This window comes from Pseudochaenichthys georgianus, chromosome 5 (genome assembly GCF_902827115.2).
Source record: "Pseudochaenichthys georgianus chromosome 5, fPseGeo1.2, whole genome shotgun sequence".
NCBI classification, from domain to species: Eukaryota; Metazoa; Chordata; class Actinopteri; order Perciformes; family Channichthyidae; genus Pseudochaenichthys; species Pseudochaenichthys georgianus.
In genome coordinates this window covers 15,779,778-15,802,957 of record NC_047507.1, presented here as the reverse complement: position 1 = coordinate 15,802,957, position 23,180 = coordinate 15,779,778, and the positions used below count along the sequence as shown (strand labels likewise).

The 23,180-nt window shown below is 42.5% G+C and overlaps 1 protein-coding gene across 10 annotated transcripts in view; it reads left to right on the top strand.

Annotated features, from left to right (window-relative positions):
• The window catches only part of kcnab2a (potassium voltage-gated channel subfamily A regulatory beta subunit 2a), a 93,804-nt gene that overhangs the window by 66,180 nt on the left and 4,444 nt on the right, over positions 1 to 23,180 (top strand). For 9 of the 10 annotated variants that reach the window (XM_071203112.1, XM_071203111.1, XM_071203114.1 and 6 more), the window contains 12 exons: positions 11,403 to 11,446; positions 11,726 to 11,763; positions 12,049 to 12,128; positions 14,954 to 14,998; positions 15,881 to 15,925; positions 16,129 to 16,172; positions 16,957 to 17,043; positions 18,418 to 18,503; positions 18,654 to 18,774; positions 18,912 to 19,006; positions 20,122 to 20,242; positions 21,903 to 21,991. In XM_071203112.1, the coding sequence (XP_071059213.1) occupies positions 11,403 to 11,446; positions 11,726 to 11,763; positions 12,049 to 12,128; positions 14,954 to 14,998; positions 15,881 to 15,925; positions 16,129 to 16,172; positions 16,957 to 17,043; positions 18,418 to 18,503; positions 18,654 to 18,774; positions 18,912 to 19,006; positions 20,122 to 20,242; positions 21,903 to 21,991 (895 nt within the window). Of the gene's footprint in view, positions 1 to 5,378; positions 6,002 to 11,402; positions 11,447 to 11,725; positions 11,764 to 12,048; positions 12,129 to 14,953; positions 14,999 to 15,880; positions 15,926 to 16,128; positions 16,173 to 16,956; positions 17,044 to 18,417; positions 18,504 to 18,653; positions 18,775 to 18,911; positions 19,007 to 20,121; positions 20,243 to 21,902; positions 21,992 to 23,180 lie in introns of those variants that run through there. The other variant, XM_034083855.2, reaches the window with a different exon arrangement.

Sequence of the window (23,180 nt, the reverse complement as noted above, 5' to 3'; positions counted from 1 at the left end):
GAGCAATTTTACACGTTAATGTAAAATCTTTAGCTTTTTCACATTATTTACCATGTGCCCTTATTGTGTTATTAGAAGTATTATTGTATTATAATTGCAGAAGGGAAATGTAACTGTTCGTAGTAGGCTTATCGTTGCCCTTGCACAGGCATTTTTAAGGAAGATAAAGCGGAGCATCCTTTTTCCCCCAATATTTTATAACAAGAATGCAAAAGCATGCACGGCTCAGTATTTTGGTGACAAAAGCTGTGGGTGTGAGATTTAGGGCGTCATAAGTGTGGGTGCATGCTGGGACGTTTTCCTGCATTCTGAGGGCTCTTCATCAGGGAGCCAGATTTCCACAGCCTGCACTCCCCCTTGAAATATGAATCATAAATAGGCCGTGATAGTTGAACAGAACACGCATGCAGGAGTACACTTTGGCCACTCTGATGTAAATACCAAGACTCATCCGCTGCACAGATTTCAGGCCTACAGTAGCCACTAGTATCTTAAATGGGCATACAAAACAAAATGACCATCTGTCTGCTCTGGGCGTTTGGAGAGAAATTGCCAAACGGTGGGATGGTTGATTTGCTGATGCAGGCTTGTGTTTCACCGTATGTGCTGAGGTTGTGTCTGTGTTGGTGGATAAGAAAGTGAGTGTGGTAGGGGGGTGTCGTGGGATATGTTGGTGCTTATAAGCGTGTCTGTATGTGAGAGACACACTTGTGTTATGGTTGAAGGAGAACATTAAGACAGCTGTTGTTTCTTTACCTCACTGATGTAGTTTAATTGGAGCCTGTGTGTGTGTGTGTGTGTGTGTGTGTGTGTGTGTGTGTGTGTGTGTGTGTGTGTGTGTGTGTGTGTGTGTGTGTGTGTGTGTGTGTGTGTGTGTGTGTGTGTGTGTGTGTGTGTGTGTGTGTGTGTGTGTGTGTGTGTGTGTGTGTGTGTGTGTGTGTGTGTGTGTGTGTCTTACCACTAATTTCTCTCTGCTTGTTGTTTTCTCCAAAGCTTTAGGAATAGTCTAGATGTATTCATTTTGCTGTGCACTGCCAAGAGGCAAGTCTTTTCTCACTAATGTCAGTTTATACTGTATGTAAGAATTTAACTTAACTTAGTCCAAAGATCACAAAATATTTCAAAAATAATGTGTTTAAAAGCAGTGTGAAGGTATTATATTTATTAAGCTGACATAGTTGACTGTGATTCTGCCAACACTAAGGACATGGGTTTAAATGTACAAATCAACAGACTTGTTTGCACAATGAAAGTTGTATTTAGCTTTTCTTTCTGCATGAGAAGCATTTGAACTGCATGTTATGTAATGTTGGATGGAGGAAAGGCACACAGTGAGGCTTGTACTGCAGCAGGAGGTCAGCGCTTTAGCTTACTTCAGAAAATAATAGAGTGCAGGGCAGCAGGAGAAAATCCCATTCACCCTGCAGCTTCATGCTTAGTCATGTGTATTATGAATATTTAACCTCAACATTTTTTTAATCAGGCAGATGGCACCAGACAGTTTGCTCTAAATCAATACAGTGGCCAACATAGTCTCTTACATGCCAGTTAGAGCTAATTAGTACAGTTGAGATTGTTATGTTGATTACATCTAATTAGCTTATTTGTGATTAGGGCTGCAACAAACTGTATCTTCAAGAGTCTTGATTTATTCACCCAGCAGTCCAAAATCCAAAGACATTTAGTGTACAATTATACAAAATACAAAAGTATTCAAATGTACCACGCTGGAAGAGTATTTTTCCATTTTAAAATCAAAAACTGCCAAAGAAACAATGAATGGATTATCAAATATGTGCTGATTCATTCGCCAAACAATAAATCAAGTCATTGTTGCCGCTCCTTTGTTCTGCCTTCTTTTGAAGTTTATTTGTTTAATAAAAAGAAAGCCACCAATTTTAGATTTTATAATGCATTTTATCTGTACATATTTTCGGTGAATATACTCTTATCACTATGCTTTGGCTACAATAGTCCATTTGAAATCATGTCAGGATGTCAGAGCACAGCTCAGTGTGACATTAACGTTATAAGAACCATTGCTGAGACTCCAAATCCCCCAGGTTATAGTTAGTTTCTCCCTGAATCCTCTCTAGCAAAGAGCAGAAGATGTTTCCATCCCTGTGGGCACGGTCAGATTTATCCACAGCAACAGCCCCTGAAAACATCTGAGTTTGAAGAAAAACAAACTGAGGCTGCGGCCACACGAGGACGAAAACGGTCGTTTGCGTTACTGTTTAGTGTCATATAGACCGTTCGGCCACACGAGGATGACCGAATACGGCACTAAACGACTGAGGAAACGATAACGGGTCCCAAGGTGGATAGAACGGCATACGCAACGCTCTGGGGGGTCCAACGGCTCTGTGTGTGTGTACGCCCTATACGATCATTTTCTGATAATGATGAGGCAATAGCCCCGCCTCCCCACCGCTGCTGCTCACCCCCGTGTCAAAGTAAACTACACTGAATTCAGATTATTTATCTTTCTCTCGATATGGACCTAAACGCGAGTGAAGTCTAATCTGACAGGACGGAGACATGCAGCTCTGCTCACCTGCAGCTCCTCCCGCTGCAGCAAAACACACACTTCAAGTCAGATCATCACCCTTAGCTATTTTAATTACCTCTCAAACTACCTAAACTAGTTATAAATATGTTTATTTTTACTGTCGGCCGGGTCACTCATTACTGGATCAGCTGCTGCATGAGACAGACACTGACGCTGTCCGAAGAGAGGGAGGAAAAAGAGAGGCTCCGTGTATTTTATTATTATATTATATAGAGTCGTTATTCATTTGTTTTAAAGCTCAATAAATAACAAAGAAGACCTTTGACCGGCACTTTTATAATTTTGTCCGGAAGATTTAAACTTTAATACACGTTGACTGGCAAAAAACTCTGCCCGGTTCCCTCGGCCCCCACCGCGGAGAATAAACAGAAGGGCAACTGTTCTTGGTCCCCTCCTCTTCTCCCTGTACACAAACTCGCTCGGATCAGTCATTAGCCCGCATGGTTTTTCATACCACTGCTACCCTGATGACACCCAATTAATTCTGTCTTTTCCCCGCTCAGAGACCCAGGTCGTCGCACGCATCTCTGCTTGTCTAGCTGACATCTCTCAGTGGATGTATGATCATCACCTCAAGCTCAACCTTGACAAGACTGAACTGCTTTTCCTTCCGGGAAAAGATTGTCCCACTCTTGACCTGACAATCAACATCGGCCCCTCTGTTGTTTCCCCGACTCAGACTGCAAGGAATCTGGGTGTGACCCTACTGTATATAACAACCTGTCCTTCACTGCAAACATAGCTGCTACAACCCGCTGCTGCAGATACACGCTTTACAACATCAGGAGGATGCGTCCCCATCTGACCCAGAAAGCCACGCAGCTTCTGGTCCAGGCTCTCGTCATCTCACGCCTAGACTACTGCAACTCCCTCCTGGCTGGTCTACCTGCATGTGCCATCCGACCTCTGCAGCTCATCCAGAATGCAGCGGCTCGTCTGGTCTTCAACCTTCCTAAATTCTCCCACACCACGCCGCTCCTCCGCTCCCTCCACTGGCTTCCGGTAACTGCTAGAATCCACTTCAAGACACTGGTACTTGCATACCATGCTGCGAATGGATCTGGCCCTTCCTACATCCAGGACATGGTTAAACCGTACACCCCAGCACGTGCACTCCGCTCTGCATCAGCCAAACGACTCGCTGCACCCTCGCTGCGAGGGGGACCCAAGTTCCCATCAGCAAAAACATGTGGGTTTGCTATCCTGGCTCCAAAATGGTGGAATGAGCTCCCCATTGACATCAGGACGGCAGAAAGCCTGCACACCTTCCGGCACAGACTGAAAACTCATCTCTTTCGACTCCACTTCGAGTGATAGAACTATTAACAAAGAACTGCTAACAGAGCACTTATATACTAATAAAGGACTGGCTTATCTATAGCCAGTTGAGTAGCACTTGAAATGCTTGGCTCTATGAAACCTGATGTACTTATATGATTCTGTTTTCTTCAAGGTTGTGTCTTCCTGGTCGAATGTACTTATTGTAAGTCGCTTTGGATAAAAGCGTCAGCTAAATGCAATGTAATGTAACCATGACAACCATGCTTCTTCGCTGCTTTTGTGGAGGAAGTTACAGCGCCACGTACGTACAGTACAGGCTCCTGCATATGTACTGCAGCTTCTCCAGCGGTTGGAGCTAAGCGGAGCGGTCTCGTGTGAACAGACACTATCCGGATAACTATTGCGTGTGGACGGAAGCTTTTTTGCGAGTGCGTTTGCGTTAATTCTATGCGTTTAGCCGTTTTCGTCCTCTGAGACGACAATCTGTTCATTCAGTTAAACAAATAAACAGCCATTGACAACTGTCTTGAAGTGCTTCAATACTTACAAATCAAATAATAATAATAATATATCAATTTTATATAGCGCTTTTCTGAACCCAAAGACGCTTTACATTTGGGAGGGAGGGTAGACAAACAAAACAAAAACAAAGACAGAACCAAAAAACAACAGAAAAGCAGTCAGGAGGAAGTTGATTGAGAGGAGGGCGGGCTTATGGATAGAGAGTTGAAGAGGTGGGTTTTGAGGCGGGACTGGAACAGGGTGAGGGACTCAGACTCACGGAGGTCTTGGGGGAGGGAGTTCCAGAGCTTCGGGGCTGCCACAGAGAAGGCTCTGTCCCCGAAGCTCCGGAGTTTGGCCTTGGGGATTGAAAGCAAACCGGCTGAGGAGGATCTGAGGGACCGGGGTGGTTGAGAGGGTGAGGAGGTCAGTGAGGTAGGGGGGGGCCAGATGGTGCAGGGCTTTGTAAGTGAGGACCAGGAGTTTGTAGTGGATGCGGTGTGAAACGGGGAGCCAGTGGAGTTCTTTGAGGACCGGGGTGATATGATGCCATGATTTGGTGTGGGTGAGGAGTCTGGCGGCTGCGTTCTGGACACGCTGGAGTCTATTGAGGGAGGTGGAGCTGATGCCGTAGAGGAGGGAGTTGCAATAGTCAAGGCGGGAGGAGATGAAGTTGTGAATGAGTCGCTCAGCTGCAGGGCGGGTGAGAGAGGGACGGAGTTTGGCAATATTGCGGAGGTGAAAAAATGAGATTTTTACAACATGACGGATGTGGGGCTCGAGGGAGAGGGTGGGGTCAAATATCACGCCAAGGTTGCGTGCCTGGGTGGAGGGGGAAACAGGGGTGCCATCAATGGTGACTGTCAGGTTGGGGGTTTTGCTGAGGGTGGATTTGGATCCGATGAGGAGGAGTTCAGTTTTATTGCTGTTGAGTTTTAGGAAGTTGCGTTGCATCCAGGATTTTATTGCAGTCAGACAGGATTCGATGTGGGTGAGGGGGGGGTTGTTGGGGGAGTTGGTGCTGAGGTAAATCTGGGTGTCGTCGGCATAGCAGTGAAAGTCCAGGTTGTATTGGCGGAGAATCTGACCAAGGGGGAGGATGTAGATGATGAAGAGGAGGGGGCCGAGTACTGAACCTTGGGGAACACCTTGGGTGACTGAAGCTGTGGCAGAGGAGTGGTTGTTGAGGGAGATGAAGTGGGATCTGTCGGAGAGGTAGGACTGGAGCCACCTGAGTGCAGTACCTTCGATACCGATGTCATGGAGTCGGGTAAGCAGGATGGTGTGGCTCACGGTATCGAAGGCTGCACTCAGGTCGAGGAGGATAAGGATGTTGAGGGAACCGGTGTCAGCAGAGGTGAGGAGGTCATTGAGGACTTTGATGAGGGCCGTTTCTGTGCTGTGGTGGGGACGAAAACCAGACTGAAGGGGTTCAAAAAGCTGGTTGGTTTGGAGATGGCGGTGGAGTTGTTTGGAGATAATGCGTTCTATTGTTTTTGAGAGAAAGGGGAGGTTGGAGATGGGACGGTAGTTACTGAGGGAGGAGGGATCCAGACCGGGTTTCTTGAGGATGGGAGTGACAGCAGCAGTTTTGAAGGCAGAGGGAACGGTTCCTTGGGACAGGGAGGAGTTGAACAGGTTGACAAGGTAGGGGCAGAGGACGGGGAGACAGGACTTCAGTAGAGGGGTGGGTAGAGGGTCAAGGGAGCAGGTTGTGGGTTTGGAGGAGCTGATCAATAACCTTTGCCTGCTGTCGTATATAGTGATGCAAGCAAATACCATTATACGCGCTATCACTGAGCGTGGGTTCACGTAAAGGCTTCAATGGGACAAAACAGGCCATTGAGTCACTTCATGTGAGAAAAAAATGGGCGCAGGGTTCCTCAGACTAAGAAGTTATCATCTTTAAAACAGGAAATAAACACTTAAACTAGTGTAGAGGTGGAACTTGGATCAGAAGTCTAGTTAATATATGTTTGAGTGATAATTCAGGGTCAGAGGCTGGTTTGGACTTTTTTGGTGCGTTGACATTTGACTGTAAAAAATCCAAGTGTTAAGTTGTCACTTAGGGTTTCCATGCAACCAGCGTAGACATCAGGGTATAACATATGTATTAGTTCTCTTTAGAGGCGCTTGAGGACCGATTTTCTGAATCTATTTTAAACAGTTTCCTCCTGTTTTCAGTCTTTATACTGAGCTAAACTAAATGTCTCTTTCTCCAAGTCTTTGCAAGAAAAGTGATTAGCACATGTCCGACAATTCAAGACAACTGGCTAACTTAAAAAACGTCTTTATCCATTAACCTCCATTCAAAACCCATCGTGGGCTTAATCTAAAACAAGTAAAATCTTGTGTTACTTAAAAAAAACATATATTCTATTTACAGGTATATAGAGTTTTTGCAATCCTTTTTATTTTGTATTTTATTATATATATGTTGGATTGTTGGAGCAGCTCAGGTCATAAGATGTCCATTGCCATTTCTACACCGTAACGTTGTGCTTATGACAATAAAACCTTTAAATCTTGAAAAGAAAACGTCATCTAGCTGCCAACAAGTGTGCAGAGCCTCATGGTAGAAGGTTATTTTAGATTTAGAAATATTTACTCCTGTTTCATAACAATTGGGTATAATGACGATAGTTGGCATGAATAATTTTTTATTTAGACAAACTCTTCCTTTACAGTCCATGTGCACGAGCAGCTTTTGTTACATAAACCTGAATGGAGGAAACCTGCAGCCAACAGGAGCTTGTGACATTCTGTCCGAGCGTTTTTCTAAATTTGAAGCCGCGTGTTAGGTAGTATTAATAGTTGCCCAGTAAACATATCTCTCAACACGTTCCTCTTTACAGCACTGTGACCTTGTTTCCTCATTCATCACCCTGTCCTGTCCCGTCTCTCCTGTCCACTGACTTCACATTGAATTCAAACCCTCTCTCCCACCCACTCTTCCGACTCCATACTTGCAGTCCTGCCTAAAACTTTTCTCGCACTTCTTTTAAATTGGAAATAAATGGTGTATATCTGCTCCTATGCGAATATCTATACCTTAATCAACCATCGTTTTAAAACATTATAGGCGTGATGACGGGTATAAAATGTATTTGGTGTGGCCTTCCAGGTGGCCATATCTTTTTGTAAAGTTAGAGTTCAATGTTGTGTCACAATAGTTTGAAGCTGCTCTGACCTTCATCTCTGTTTATATGTCAGTGTTGACATTGACACAATTCAATACACTGTTTGTCAGTAGTATTTGTCAAACATTGGCATCAAATAGTTCTTGCTAATTCATTGTCTTTGAATGGATATTCCTTTCATCCCAAGTTTAGGGAAGTTTGGGTGCTAAATGGACATGGTACATTTATTTAGTAACTCTTGGCAAGACTATAGACAATACATCTTTTTACTTCAAAGACAATAACCCAATAATCTACTATCCAGTAATCAATTATCTATGACTAGAAGGACCTGACCTCTGATATGTCCTGCCTCATGTTGACCTTAATGAAAGAAACCACTCTACTATTTCCACAGGTCAGCTGCCATCAATGGCGGGCAAAGTCAGAGCAGAGTGGAATGATTAACTTAGACCAGCAGGATTCATTGTGTCAAGCTGAAATGAAATGTGGCCTGTGTGCAAACAAGCCCTAAATACACTGAACAAAAATATAAATGCAACACTTTTGTTTTTGCTCCCATTTTTCATGAGATGAACTCAAAGATCTAAAACATTTTCTATATACACAAAATAACCATTTCTCTCAAATATTGTTCACAAATCTGAAAAAATCTGTGATAGTGAGCACTTCTCCTTTGCCGAGATAATCCATCCCACCTCACAGGTGTGGCATATCAAGATGCTGATTAGACAGCATGATTATTGCACAGGTGTGCCTTAGGCTGGCCACAATAAAAGGCCACTCTGAAATGTTCAGTTTTATCACACAGCACAATGCCACAGATGTCGCAAGTTTTGAGGGAGCGTGCAATTGGCATGCTGACAGCAGGAATGTCCACCAGAGCTGTTGCCCGTGAATTGAATGTTCATTTCTCTACCATAAGCCGTCTCCAAAGGCGCTTTAGAGAATTTGGCAGTACATCCAACCGGCCTCACAACCGCAGACCACGTGTAACCACACCAGCCCAGGACCTCCACATCCAGCTTTTATTGTGGCCAGCCTAAGGCACACCTGTGCAATAATCATGCTGTCTAATCAGCATCTTGATATGCCACACCTGTGAGGTGGGATGGATTATCTCGGCAAAGGAGAAGTGCTCACTATCACAGATTTGTGAACAATATTTGAGAGAAATGGTTATTTTGTGTATATAGAAAATGTTTTAGATCTTTGAGTTCATCTCATGAAAAATGGGAGCAATTTATATTTTTGTTCAGTGTAGATCAAGACAAAGCCACCCATAATCAATACACTAACATGAGGTTATCTAGTATTCCAAAGTAAACAACTGGACTAGACATGTTCTATGGTCATTTCATGTCTCATCAGGCTTCGTCCCTACGGCTGATTTGGTGTTGCTGTCCTGCGTTGTGCCTGTCTCCTTCATTATCATTGGGGGTGTGAGAGGGATGACTTCACTGTTGTGGTCCATGTCTGCTGAGGCTAAGCGGGAACCTGACCCCCGCCTGCTTCTGCCTGGCAAAGGGTCATTGCAGCAATGCACAATGCACTATTCAAGGCCAGTCTAGTCAAATATTGATCGAAACAATGTGCTGACAAAAGGGACATTCTACAATTAGAACAATGGCAAGGGCAGAGCTCTGTATTCTGATATCCTGCTTACCTATATTTAGGTGTAGTGCTTTAATGCAATGGTACTGTGTGTTTAGTGTTCATAAAGAATGCTTATGCAACCCTTACACATTCACACAGCTGAAAATGCTGCAACACCAGAAGCATGTGTGTATAGTTGGGATTAGTTTATCTAATTAGACAGGTTTACTATGCATCACTTTTTGTGAACATGCTAGTGCACGTATTAACATTAAGAAACACTTTACTCACATCAGATGTGTAAATCTGAAGCAGTGTAAGGCTTGGAAGACACTCAGACTCACTCTACACTAAAGACTGCACTGAAGCTGAATTTTGGGCCTCTACCCCAGCCTCCACCTGTATGCTCGGGGGTGGACGTTATTAAATCATCACTCCTTAATATTCTCTGTAAATATATCTGCGAGGGGGCTAAAGCCCATACGCCAAACTCTCACTAGATTACTCTATATGCTGCTGTTAATAAGCATTTCAAATGTGAGTTGTCTGACTGAACTGTTTGTGACATTAAGCGACACTGCCCCCCCCAGGGGTTATTTCACTCATGCAATTAAGAGACAGTTGATTGTAGATCTGCTCCAGTTGTTAGCCAGAGGGGACTTGTGTTAACCTCGTCACCGCAGTGAGTGCACGTGCTCCCACTGGATTCTCATCTCCCTCATGACTTTGTTTGCTTATAAGTGAGCAGGGTCCTATACAAGACGTCATCGTGCCCTCGGATTCAAACTGTAACACGATTACAGACCTCACTGACCAGATCGCATCCTTTTAATGTGATGCTTTGTTGGGAGTAGGTTGGACCCAGATGCGTTACTTTCAAAATAAACAAACCTGATAGGATTGCAGTATTTCTTCAGGATCACGTTATCTCTGAGGGTTGATCTTTGCTGTGATTTGAAAATTGAGTCAGGAAAAAAACCGACTCCACTAGCATCCATGGTGGTTCAGTGAAGTAAGAGTGGAACTGATGATGCTGGATGATGAGGTGAACATTTAACTGGATTAGCTCTAAATCAAAAAGAAGGTATACAGAAATACATCAAAAAGAATCTTAAAGCATTGCGAGATCCCTTTTTGGTTACTACAACAAGAATGTAGTCCGCTTAGTTTACTAACAGATGGAGATTTGCATATCTATTTTAAAAAGGTTTAGTCTGATGTGTTGGACTCGGTGTTCAGACCACGTTGAATGAAATGTTTTGTATATCACAGCAGCAATTCAGCAATCTTACCATTCCTTCACAAAACTCCCACACACACACACTTACACACTCACAAGCACAGTCATATAACACACACATGTTCACACTCACTTCACCACCCATTTTTTATTTCAACTTTACTTCTATACAGGCGGTCTTATAAAAAAGTATTAGATATCCTCCCACACGCTCACTTTAACTCCTTCACATGTTACATCATCTCTTATGCCGCATTTCTTTTATCTCTTACGCTTCCAGCTAATCTATCAAAGAAGGATGACCAGAAGTAGCTCACTTCCTTTATACGTTTAATCATTTCTTAGATCTGTGATATCTGATGAAACGGAACACTTAAGGTCTGAATATCAATCCAAGAGTTAAACAAAACATAAAACAACAAATTCAAACGGATCAGTTTTTTAGAGTTGCCGTTCGACTAGGATCCATATACAACTTAGGAAAGTTTCAAAGCGCGCACAAAAGAGTCAAAGCCCCAACCAAAGCTGTGATTGTCAGCGGAGGGGTCTGTCTGCACGGTGATAGGCTCAGAGACGCCAGCTTAAGGAGCAAGTTGTTGTGAGCAGTCAAGCTTCCTCTTTGCTGCGGGGGATTTTAGTCAGATGGCGGCTGAGGGATCCTGGTGTGCTGTGAGAAATTTCACTGAATGTCATGGTGGTCCCGTTTAATGCTCACTTCCTCTCTCCCGCTTTCCTCTGACATTTCACTGCACACATACACGCATATTATCATTGTCAGAAGACCACCTTACACATCCAACATACATGTGGCAGTACTGCAGAAGATGCAGGCTGCCTTCAAATCCATACCACCCCTGTTTTTCTTTACAAGCTTGCAGTAAAAAGTGTTCCTCACATAACAGAAGAGTGATATTTATTTGTGTTCATATATGTATCTATCAATATCTCAGTTTTAAAGTGAGGCCTAAAGTCCTACTCTCATGGTCATAGCCACTGCTGGAGTGCAAACTATCACAAATCACTGCCACCTCCTTGCTGCATAATGTGAATTTAATTCTCTCTGTTTTGACAGAAACCTTGGGAAGTCGGGCCTGCGGGTGTCCTGCCTTGGATTAGGTAAGAGTCTTTTTGGATGTTGACACACACTGAGAAGCTTGCTGCATAACCAAATACTTCAACAGATTTGTGAGGGGCATTCATTCATGAACGTTTTCTATCTTTAAATGGGGAGAAAAATGAGTACCTTCAGTGGAGAGTTCTAGTGTCTTTGCAGAAATGGCTTGTTTCTTCTACACTATTTGCAGAGAATATAGTATTACTGTTCACTTGCTCTTCTGTGTGTACATGTGATTATGTACTTACACTCTGACCCCGCCTCCCTGTCGACCTCTGTAGGAACATGGGTGACATTCGGCGGACAGATAACGGATGAGGTGAGAGCAGATGGATTTTGTCATCCTCAATCAGTCAAAGCTGGAATGGAAACCCTCCACATGATCCAGCATATCCTTCGTTGCTCGAGAAGCCTATTTTCACTTATAGTTGAAACATACTGCCATAGCGAGTCAATAGCCAGAGGATAAACACATGTTATAGGAAGGCAAAGCTTTTCAGCCTTCTTTTAGTCTTTAAAGGAAACGTAATAATTCAAATCTTCTTACACCTCATATTGGTGGTATCTCACCCCATCCTTTCCTTCTCCCCTGGTCTCTCAACAGATGGCAGAGCAGCTACTGACGCTGGCCTATGAAAATGGCATCAATCTGTTTGACACAGCGGAGGTATACGCTGCTGGGAAGTAAGTATATCCTGTCCCACAGTTCACATAGCAACAACATGTCCTGGACTGCCCACACCAAACATGCTAATGAGAACTACACATATACTGATGTGAGCATCCATACAAATGACTCTCTGTAAACATTAGCATGAGCTGAAGGCACAAGACCAAACATCGTTGTTGATGAGCTGGTACTACTGTAGGTTATGCAGAGAGAGAAAAAAGCAAGGTCAGAAAATGAATAATTGATTTTCGGCCTAGTATTAAGGTTTATTTTCATCAACACTACAGTATGTCGTTGTTGCCTTCATGACGGTTCAGACAGTCATAGTCTCTGTTTCTATTTACAGGACAGCCACTGTTGATATGTTTAACCTCAGAGAGCCGCCTTGCACTGCCTTATTGCTATATGTAGTGATGGTTTATATTCCAACATGGATTAATCTGGCTTTGTAGTAATTTGGGTGCTTTGAAATAATCTAAGGGATTATCCTTTGCAAACAGTATCTCTGATTAACAGCAGCAAGTCATATTTTAATCCTTCCAAGAATAGCCTAGTTTTGCTGTGATGTTTGGGTAGACGCATCAGAGTGTCTCACAAAAGTAAATTAAAAGAAAACAAAAAGACAATCATGCAGTAAGTCTTAGCGATGTTCTCATCAAATGCTCCAGCAGCTGCTGTCTTCTAAATGTCACCAGTACATGCTTTATTGTTCGGGGGGGGGCTTTCAACAACATGTTTGCCTTGGTGTTTTAGGAGGTGGGTCAGAAAAACTTTGACACAGAAGTTTTACCGCCTGTGACTTTGATCATCGCGCGTCAATAACACAAGCCACAGTTTGACAGACAGGACAAATCCGTTAGACACGTGCAAATGTTTGTGATACCATGTCACACAGCTCCATATGTGTTGCGCAGGTGTTAATCCTGACAGCTTCCACTGCGCCGAGTAGCTTATATTACACACAAACCCAGGAGTAAAACAAATCACACAATTTACACTTCAGAATGAAAACAAAAAAGCTTTCATGTGAAGTCCTTGGTGCGACTGTGATTCCTTTATCAGTAAGACTTAGAGAACGTGAAGTGGTTCTGGTGGCTGTGCAGTCAGCAGCTGTGATGTTGGTTATGTGTCGCGAGCGTGGACAGATAACCAAGGTCTGTAAGCTGTGCTCACACTTCTCGTTTGGCTGATGATGTTTGTTCTTGCTTGGCCCAAGAAAACAGAGAAACTGTCACATGTGTATGTGCTATAAACATGTTTATATATTGATTGGGATTCTAAACCAGCGTATCAGTCCCAATATGCAGTATGTTGTGTTTCTCGGAAATATAAATGAAATATGTAATTGCATAAACAAACAAAAATGTTTTGCGTGTCCCGCTGAGCTGCTGTTATCAACAAAGACATATGGCGTGAAAGCATTTAACGTATGCGACTAATTGGCAGAACAGAATTTCCTTCTTCATTTCTTTTAAGGCTTAGACATTTCGACAACAGCAGATGCACATTAATTGCATGATATTGTGTGAAACCACTGACAAATTGGAAGCATAATTCCATAGAAATCTGAAAGTAATAAAGTATATTGTAAACGCATGAATAATGCAGCATTGTGTCATTGGCTTCTGCCTTCAGTCATAACATCAACTCGGCGCTGGAATAAATAGCTAATTAATAGATGGGTACAGAAAGTCAACCTGCTTAAGGCCTTATGTTTCGGCTCAAATTACTCACATTTCAGGAGGCCAACACACTGTGTGTGTGGGTGTTTGCCAGCAAAACACACACACACGTGCACACTCACACACACACACACACACACACACACACAATATTGCTCTCAGTTGAACGCTTGAGTGATTGTTGGTTAAAAATTGTTTTGGGCCCAGCTGGCAGGGTCTGAAACAGCTGGTAATTGTTCAGCACCTACTGTTCTACCTTCCAAGTACTCCTATTTGATTAAATAAATAAAAAACACACATGCAATGTTTTACTACGATAGCACATATATTAACAATTTTATAATTTATTATAACATTTCAGAAAATGTGAAAGCTTTCTAAATAAACGTCAACTTCAAATGAACTATTAGAGCTAACAGTCTTTGTATCTATCTCCAGGGCAACTTGCCCGCTAACCAGACCAGGGTTGCAACTTACAATTAATGAATGTATTGTTTAGTAAACTATTGTGAAATGCTCATCACTGTTTCTGGGCAAGGCAGAGGTTTTTGGGATGGCTGACACTAGAGAATATTTGGAAGATCTGCTTAACAAATATGAAAATATGACCTATTTATTAAAATAGGTGGCACCACCTATACTGTCTCTGCACAGACACAGTCCCACTGGCAGGAGCACTAACAGATCATAGGTGAAATACATTGTAGTCTTTCCACACTTCTAACAACAAAAACATTTATTTGAAAACTGCAGCTGGCTTTATTAATCAGTGCATCCAAATTGAACCCTCCTAAGGAGAACCTAAATACATGTTATGAGACTGTGCTTAAGGGGGTGTCTTGTTATTGGTCGTAGTTAGAGGACTGGAACGACTGGCAGGTTTCAGCCCAGCACTGATTGGCCACATGTTGATATTATTAATTAATTAGCACCCTGTGGCTGCTAATGAGTGACATACTGGTGGCCCCACAGCACAGCTAGTCAAACACACACGCACAGACACACACACCCACACACAGCCTTTATGCATTATACAGTATGTTTGCAAAGTTGGACTGCTGTCTTTGATTTAAAGTCATCCCTCATGCAGTCAGGATTAAACGCTCTTATCATTTGAAAACTATCTTTATTCAATCTTCTCTCTGTCTGCTTCACAGGGCAGAGGTGGTGCTCGGAAACATCATAAAAAAGAAAGGATGGAGGTATGAGACACACTCATATTGAGTCTTTTTTTCATTTCCGTTCCAGCCAGCCTCCCTAATCTCATACCTTCCACTTCCTTGCACATATTGGGAGGCTGTGTTTTGCAAATTGAAACTGTAAGGTAAGAAGATGAAAGATTAATGCGGGCAGCCTGGCCATGCCCACTCTCCTGTGTCCCCCCCCTCAAAGCTGAATAATGGATGAACTTTTAGTGCCTTGTCCTCTACCTTTTCAGTCCTGGATTGACATTTGTATAGAGCTCTGTGAAGTTATATACCTACCAACACTCATTAGTTGCCAAGTTCTGGCACAATCGCATTTATTGTGGGAGGTGTGTGACACTGATAGAATAGAAAGAAATGCATGATTGCCTAAAGGAGGCGTCAGAGCTTTTCATCTTAGCTGTTTAATACATGTAATATAAGGTGGGCTGCATTGTCCTGCTTGGCTAAATAACAAAGCTAATGTTAGCTAAGCAAGCTAGGTTTGATTAAGTAACATAATGATGCTTACCCGCTCTATTCAGTAAAAAATACTACAGGGCAAAGACATATTTTCAATATTATCATGATGTGTAATCTTATTAAATGTATTTGTTGCTAATACATGTATAAATACAGTTGGTTCAATTAGATGTTTTCACAGTCAAATTAAATATGTATTACAGGGGGAATCAACCTGTTTGACTTGTTATTAAAAACAAATATGCAAATGTTAATAAGAGAGTGTATGTTGTAGTACATGTATAGTTTGTTTGGTTTATGTTTTTTACTGAGGTATCTAATAGGGAGGAATTACGTTGGATTGGATAAGGCGTATGCGATCATTCTCAGTGTGTGCCAGTTGTTGTAACAGATGTGCTCTCTTTTTTGCTTTTTCAGACGTTCAACTTTTGTGATAACAACAAAAATCTTCTGGGGTGGAAAGTAAGTTTCTTCTGGCTGCGGCTTTGACTCAAATGTGAAACGATCCTCCTGTGTACTTTGTTCTGGTTGATGCTCCTGGTAATGGGATCGTGTTTCATCCAAACTAATCTGTTCTCAGGTTATTTTGCTTATATTATGTCATCGCAGAGGGGGCAGGTCCAGTCATATTGAAAGTTATTGTTTGTATTTCTTTTTTTCTTTAGAGCGGAGACTGAAAGAGGTTTATCTCGAAAACACATTATAGAAGGTGAGTAGCAGCGCCACAGGTTGTTGTGTTAAATGCTGACACTGCAACAACAACAAACATCTTAATTTGATATGTTTGGCTTAACCCTCCGATTGTCTTTGTTTTGTTTTAACCACATTAACACAACAACCATTAATCATCACTAAATGTCATTGAACACCCTTTCAAACTGTAAATATTGTATCAGACTACTGGTGTACATGAACAACTGCAGTGAATATACAAAGAATAGACACTGAACATGTATTGCTGTGCCAGGTGTGATCCATGTGGGGGATGGGCACATAAGGGGGGGAACACGTCTAGAGTATGTGTGTGTGGGTGTTTGTGTGTGTTGTATCTGATCCAGATGGTTACTAATTCCTTTTCTTTATGGCGGTCATGTTTGAGCGGGAACACCATGGGTGTTACAAAGTTGACTAAATCATCCAAAATGCAATAAAAGTGGTGATCAGCAATTTGATATGTTCAAATGTCTACTGTGAAGGATGTCATGAAGCCTTAATGCAATCGAATGTAAAACAAAAAAGTTATGATTGATGAAGTAGTAAATCGGTCAGATTTGACCCGAAGACAACAGGAGGGTTAAGGGGATAAAGGCTACATTTATAACAATGTACACACTCCGGGGGTCCCAGCAAAACGTTTTCATACCACTAATGATTAAAGAAACACCTCCTTTATTTGTTTGTCAGTATATTGGTTTAATTTTGTATGAAGAACATAATAATGTGGCACAGCAGAGGTTCAATACCACTTTACTAACAATGTTGCTTATTTCCAGGTTTAAAAGCCTCTCTTGAAAGACTGCAGCTAGAATATGTGGATGTGGTTTTTGCAAACAGACCGGACCCTAATACACCTATGGAAGGTAATGTTTCTATTGTCTCTACTTTATCCTTAATGGTTTTGAATCATCACATGTTTTGTTTCCATTCCCGCAAACATGTTTCCTTAATTTAGTAATATGCACATTCAAATAAATCCCCTCTTTTCTGTCTCTATGACTACTGCAATGCAAAGACTCACAAACCTCTTGTAACTGAAATATCTGTTTGTAAATGCTGCATGTTGTCCTGGTGCTTCCTCCTCCACGGTCCGAATGAGTGTAGATACTGATGCTGCAGAGTGCTCACTGTGTGTGGGCTCAGCTGGTCACACAGGATGCATTTGCTCCTGAGTCAGAGTTCCCCCTTCGGGTTACAGAGATCGGTCAGAGGTCGCCTTCCTGCCTCCACTTTCATGCTTCACTGGCCTCGACTCTGTCGCAATACTTCAGTGTCTGATTAGAAGTAGTTGGTGTTGTTTGACTTAAAAGTCAAGGCAATTATTTTGCTCATCTGCCCTTTAAAGATTGCCCACAATTTGCATTAACAGCTTTGCATCCATTTCTTTGAAACCACAGTTGTTGGAGCATGTGGTGAGTTTTATTCTGGCCGAAGCTAATGGGTAGTGTGTACGGGGTGAAGAAGTGGTGACCTGCTGGTCTGTCAGTTTACAGAGACACCCTCTGAAGCCAAGCGCCCACTGGATGAAAGCAGGGCTGATAGGGGTTGTCAGGGAGACTTTTAGAAACACTGCATCAGCAAGGTGAACCGATGTGGGGACTTCATTATTACATTCTGGTGCTCCTGGTGTTCTCTGGGAATCTCTTCTTGTTATCATACATGCTTCGTGTTTTTTCTTGATACTCTAACCGATAAGAAGACGGAAATTAAACTCAGGTTATGTGATGTTTCATTTGCTGTCTCACAAGCTCAGACTTGGCTGTAAAATGAAATTTAATATAGTGTGAGTGAAAGGAAAAACATCAGAAACGTCATGAACACGCCCTGTCAATGAACCATCTTACCATCATAGTGCTCATTATCTCACTGGGCTCCTCTTCTGTAGCCCCGCAGCACGATGCAGACAACACACATCTTTCTACAATAATGCCATTCAAGTGTGCTGCTGTGTTATGAATAGCTGTCATCCTCATCTGAATACATTGCTCACCATTCTGATTAACATAATCGGTCTCCTATTTCTCTCCTGAATGGCCTAGCCCATTTGGATTGCAAATGAGATCAAATACACACATTGTAATATTGCAGAACAAGTGGCTCAGATAGACATGCAGGACATTGTCTGATTCATATGTTTGAGAAGAAGAGCAGGGAAATGCATTTCTACAAACACAACAGTGCGACTCTGATGGTGCATTGCTGGTGTTGTTTACATGTTTGTGTGTTTTTACTTACAGAAACGGTTCGAGCAATGACCCATGTGATAAACCAGGGCATGGCCATGTACTGGGGAACCTCCCGCTGGAGCCCGATGGAGATAATGGTGAGACTTGGTGTGGACAACGATCCAATATAATCAGGGATACTCGGGGCAGATTATAATTCCAAACAGGCCCTGACCTTGCTGTATCCTACCTGTTCCTGATGTTCAATCTTTATAGTATAGGAGCTTAATTGTTCCTTTTTCCTTTAGGAAGCGTATTCTGTGGCGCGACAATTCAACCAGATTCCTCCCATCTGTGAGCAGGCTGAGTACCACATGTTCCAGAGAGAGAAGGTGGAGGTGCAGCTACCTGAGCTCTTCCATAAGATAGGTGAGCAGGAGTAGACTTTGGCTGAGCTCTTCCAGACGTTAGGTGACACAAATTGTACAAAAATAATGCAGAGTCTTAAATGCCAATAGAAATGGTTTCAGAGAGTCCTCGTGTCTTGACGATGTCTGTCTTCTCAGGGGTGGGGGCCATGACGTGGTCGCCTCTGGCCTGTGGGATCATCTCAGGGAAATATGACGGCAGGGTGCCTCCCTACTCACGGGCCTCTCTGAAGGTAGACCAACGTCGCTGGATGTGTTTTTGTGTTTTCCCCGCTCGGATCACCTCTGGTGTCACTGTTCTGCCTCCCCCACTGTCCTGTTTGCTTATCGTGTGTGTTGTGTCTTTCAGGTTCTGTAACTCTCTCATGTCTCTGTGTTTTCAGTGCCATGCACTCTGCATCTCTCCCGAGCAGTGCTGTTCATCACCGCTTGCATGCACAATACATGAGATAAACACACAACATGTATGACAAAACAGGTCCATCATGTTTTAAGTAGTTTGTGTTCAATCTGAGACTATGTATGCAAGCATTTGTTTTTTATCTAGAATTGAATAATTGAGTTGCTCGATGAATCTTGAAGCAATTCCTGTTATTCCAAGCAACTCCTATTTATTTATTTGTAGACCTTTCAAGCACAAAGGAACCTTACAATGAGAAGAGAACCGGTTCTAATGATTTCATTCAGTTTACACAAACCGAGCAGAACATTTTACTTTATAGTGAGTGACATATTTTGCTTTAGAAATACAAAAATACAAAAACTAAAAACTACATTTTGAGATCTAGAATTTAAAAAGTAGAGTAATTCTTGAGTCAGAGACAACTTCTTCTCCAAGCAAACAGACTCAATGCAACGATGTGTGTGTGTGCAGGATGTTGTGTATGTGTAGTTTGTGTGTCAGTGACTGTCGAGTAGAGGTAGTAGTTCTCCGTGTTGGTGTTGTGTAGTACTTTTGGTGACTTGTGTGGAATGTGCATTTCCTGTCTGGTTCAGTGTTGTGGTGTGTGGTATTTTGGCTCTTTGATTATTCTAAGTGGTTAATCATATTCTAATAATAGCATAATGGTAACATTTCTGATCCTTGTTTCTCTTTTTGGATATAATACTGTTTTGACTCATTGGATTGATTTTTTAGTAAATAACAGTATTAATCAGTTACATTTTTTACTCTAATACCTTGTAATTGTAAGTAATCATAGCTCTCGGTGTGTTTCCCTGACTGAGGCTTAGGTAGCGTGAGACAGAGTCACATGTTTAAAAACAGGCCCTGGTGACACAGGAGCTGCGGGGCAGCGGTGTGTGAGCAGGGCTGTGTTTTTGAGCAGGTGTGCTGTGTCTTCAACAGGGTTACCAGTGGTTGAAGGACAAGATCTTGAGCGAGGAGGGCCGGCGTCAGCAGGCGAAGTTGAAAGAGCTGCAGGCAATCGCGGAGCGGCTGGGCTGCACTCTGCCCCAACTCGCCATCGGTACGCAGATACACTCTGCCGCTCTCTCTCTTTCTGTCTGTCTGTCCGTCCCTCTGCCTCGGGCGGGCCGAGGTCAACACCTCTCTGGCAGATGTCTGGTTTGTTTGTTTGTTGCTGTGTTGTCACGTATGTGTGTGTGTGACGAAACAGCTTTAAAAGCATTTTTTTTAAAACAGGCGTAAATGAGAAAAAGTGAATATGAAGGAAATTAAGAACGAGCACATTAAAAGGTAACTCAACTTAAATTCATCTTTAAATGTCTGTGTCTGCCAGCGACACATTTCCACAATTAATTGAGTATCTCTTACTAAACAAGAATCCCTCTCCCTTGATTGCATAAGACAGTAATGTAAATGTCGACATAAGGAATGCCAACATGTTTTGTTTCTTTTTGGTTTTGTTTTGTTTGTCTACCCTCCCTCCCAAATGTAAAGCCTCTTTGGGTTCAAGAAAAGCGCTATAGAAATATAATTTATTATTATTATGTTTACAGTATACATTTGCAGATCTGTGGTGTTAACAAGTGTTTAACAGTGTCAGCATTAAAATAACAACCCAGACATAAATCCAGCCAGTGGCCGATGTGGATTCACTGCCCGTCAGGAAAATTAGAATGTGCAAACCCTCGAAGACGTCGACTCCTTGGAGGGCTGTTAACGCGCCAGGCGTCAGCGTCTCAGGAACGTCAATCTGGGACTTCCTCTCCTACCTCTGCACAGATCACGGCAGATTTTTCACCTTCGCAGTAATGCAGTGTCATAGATTAGGTTACACAGGCCATTCGCCCTCATCTCCCCAACCAGCATAAATCCTTCCAGCGCCCCTGAAGGCACCACAGGAGATGCATGCCCATCATGTCGTCCTCTAGATCACTGTGGCACTCCAGTATTGAATACAACTATGTAACAATGATGGACTCCTTCCTGCCTCGGCTCCATACTGAGGTGCTGCTGGATCAGGACAATCAGGTGGTAATTAGTTACCATTAGTACTAGATGTTGTGAGATGTTATCTGAGACCTGAGGGAAGTTCAGGGCTCGATCTCCAAATGTCATCTTTGGCCAGATTTCCACGCTGGTTGAGGATTTGCGTAGAATTATAATTCCACTATTTTTACAGCTAAATTCTTCATCTTTTTTTCCGGTAATCTTCTTACAAGCCTATTTTTCGGAGCTGTCGTTTTGCTTAATACAGATCCCAATAATAATCACACCAAACACAGAGGAGGTTTCTGTGTCAGTTCTCCCTGAGAGATCACAGTATGGCGTGTATACTATACAAAATATAAACAGTATATATAATAGGAAGTTAGCTTCCTTTCAACCATCTTAAACAATAAAATGCTGCCATCACATGTTAATCCATAATAATAAAATATTATATTGTGCATCAGAACATTTGGTTGATAGCACGTTTGCCTTTAAGAGTAGGGGAGATGTTCTTGAAGTGGAGGGGTGTGTTTTTCTACTGTGATATGTACAGGCTGTGTATGCTGTATGCTGACAGTTTTATATGATATTTAGTTTGCCAACAGGAAGCCTTTTATGTTCCTTTAAACCGGTGTATGTTGTGTGAATATGATTGTGTGATGCTGTGGGAGAATGTGTTTTGTACAAAGTGGTGGTTTTGGATGTCATTGCTGTTTACTGGTCCCCTGCAGCGTGGTGCCTACGGAATGAGGGGGTGAGCTGCGTCCTTTTAGGGGCGTCCAGCACCGAACAGCTGATGGAGAACATAGGAGCGATACAGGTGAGGCTACACACGCAAGTGAGATGGTAAACATGTTTGTTTTCTGCAAATCAGCTGCTGAGTTTGTGGGAAAACGTGACCTGACCCGTTTCATAAGGCCCTATTCGTGACTTACGGTCTGCAGCAGCAGCTTCTTCTCCCGGGTACGGCTCGGCCTCCTGGGCTGTGTGCTGCTGCACGCTTGGGTGCTCTACTGTACCGAGTTAATAAGGTCAGCCGAGTATCCTTCTCCAGGGGGATTGGAGGCGAGCTTACGGCCACTTCTTCCTCTCCTGAGAAAATGCACTCTTTTAATGGGTTTTTCAGACCGGTGGGGCTTTACATCGTGTCCTCACATTATGTCTGGCCTGCAGCCAAAAGCATTCTTACGCTTTTATATTCTGGTGCTTTGTGTGTGTGTGTGTGTGTGTGTGTGTGTGTGTGTGTGTGTGTGTGTGTGTGTGTGTGTGTGTGTGTGTGTGTGTGTGTGTGTGTGTGTGTGTGTGTGTGTGTGTGTGTGTGTGTGTGTGTGTGTGTGTGTGTGTGTGTGTGTGTGTGTGTGTGTGTGTGTGTGTGTGTGTGTGTGTGTGTGTGTCCTGGATGTGTTCGCACTATAGGTTGTCTCTCCATCAGCACATTTGATATTTCGCTTTTGAAATGCTATGCTCACATTTCCCCAGGGCTCTGCAGTTTCCTTTCAACGGTATTTTTCCTCAAACACGCTGAAATTGCAACACAGTCCATGTTTAATCAAATACAAATACAATGCTTTTATTGAAACTTATTTTATTATTGGCTACACTATAGCTAGAAAACAAAGTATTTTCAACAAAGGATTTGTTTTCATTTAATTAGATCAATGGGAAATTTAACTATACATCTATTTAAAATGTATTTATGTAAATTAACTTACACTAAAATATTCGAGAGCATGCTGCTGTGTAATGAGTACTTTTACTGCAATAATTGTGGTACATTCTGCTGAGGTTCCTTAAACTCCAAATTTGAAAAGGGAACTTTTCTGCAGATCAGCATAACAAATGTGTAATCCTTTTTCTAGTTTTTGTTTTCTTTATTGGAAGTTACGATCTAGAAGTTGCAGTGGAATGGACATCCCAATTTAGGCGGCAACTACAAGAAATGAAAGTCACCATTCAGTGCTATCTAGAGGCTGTGACACGCAACTGCAGACGATTTCAGATGATTTTCT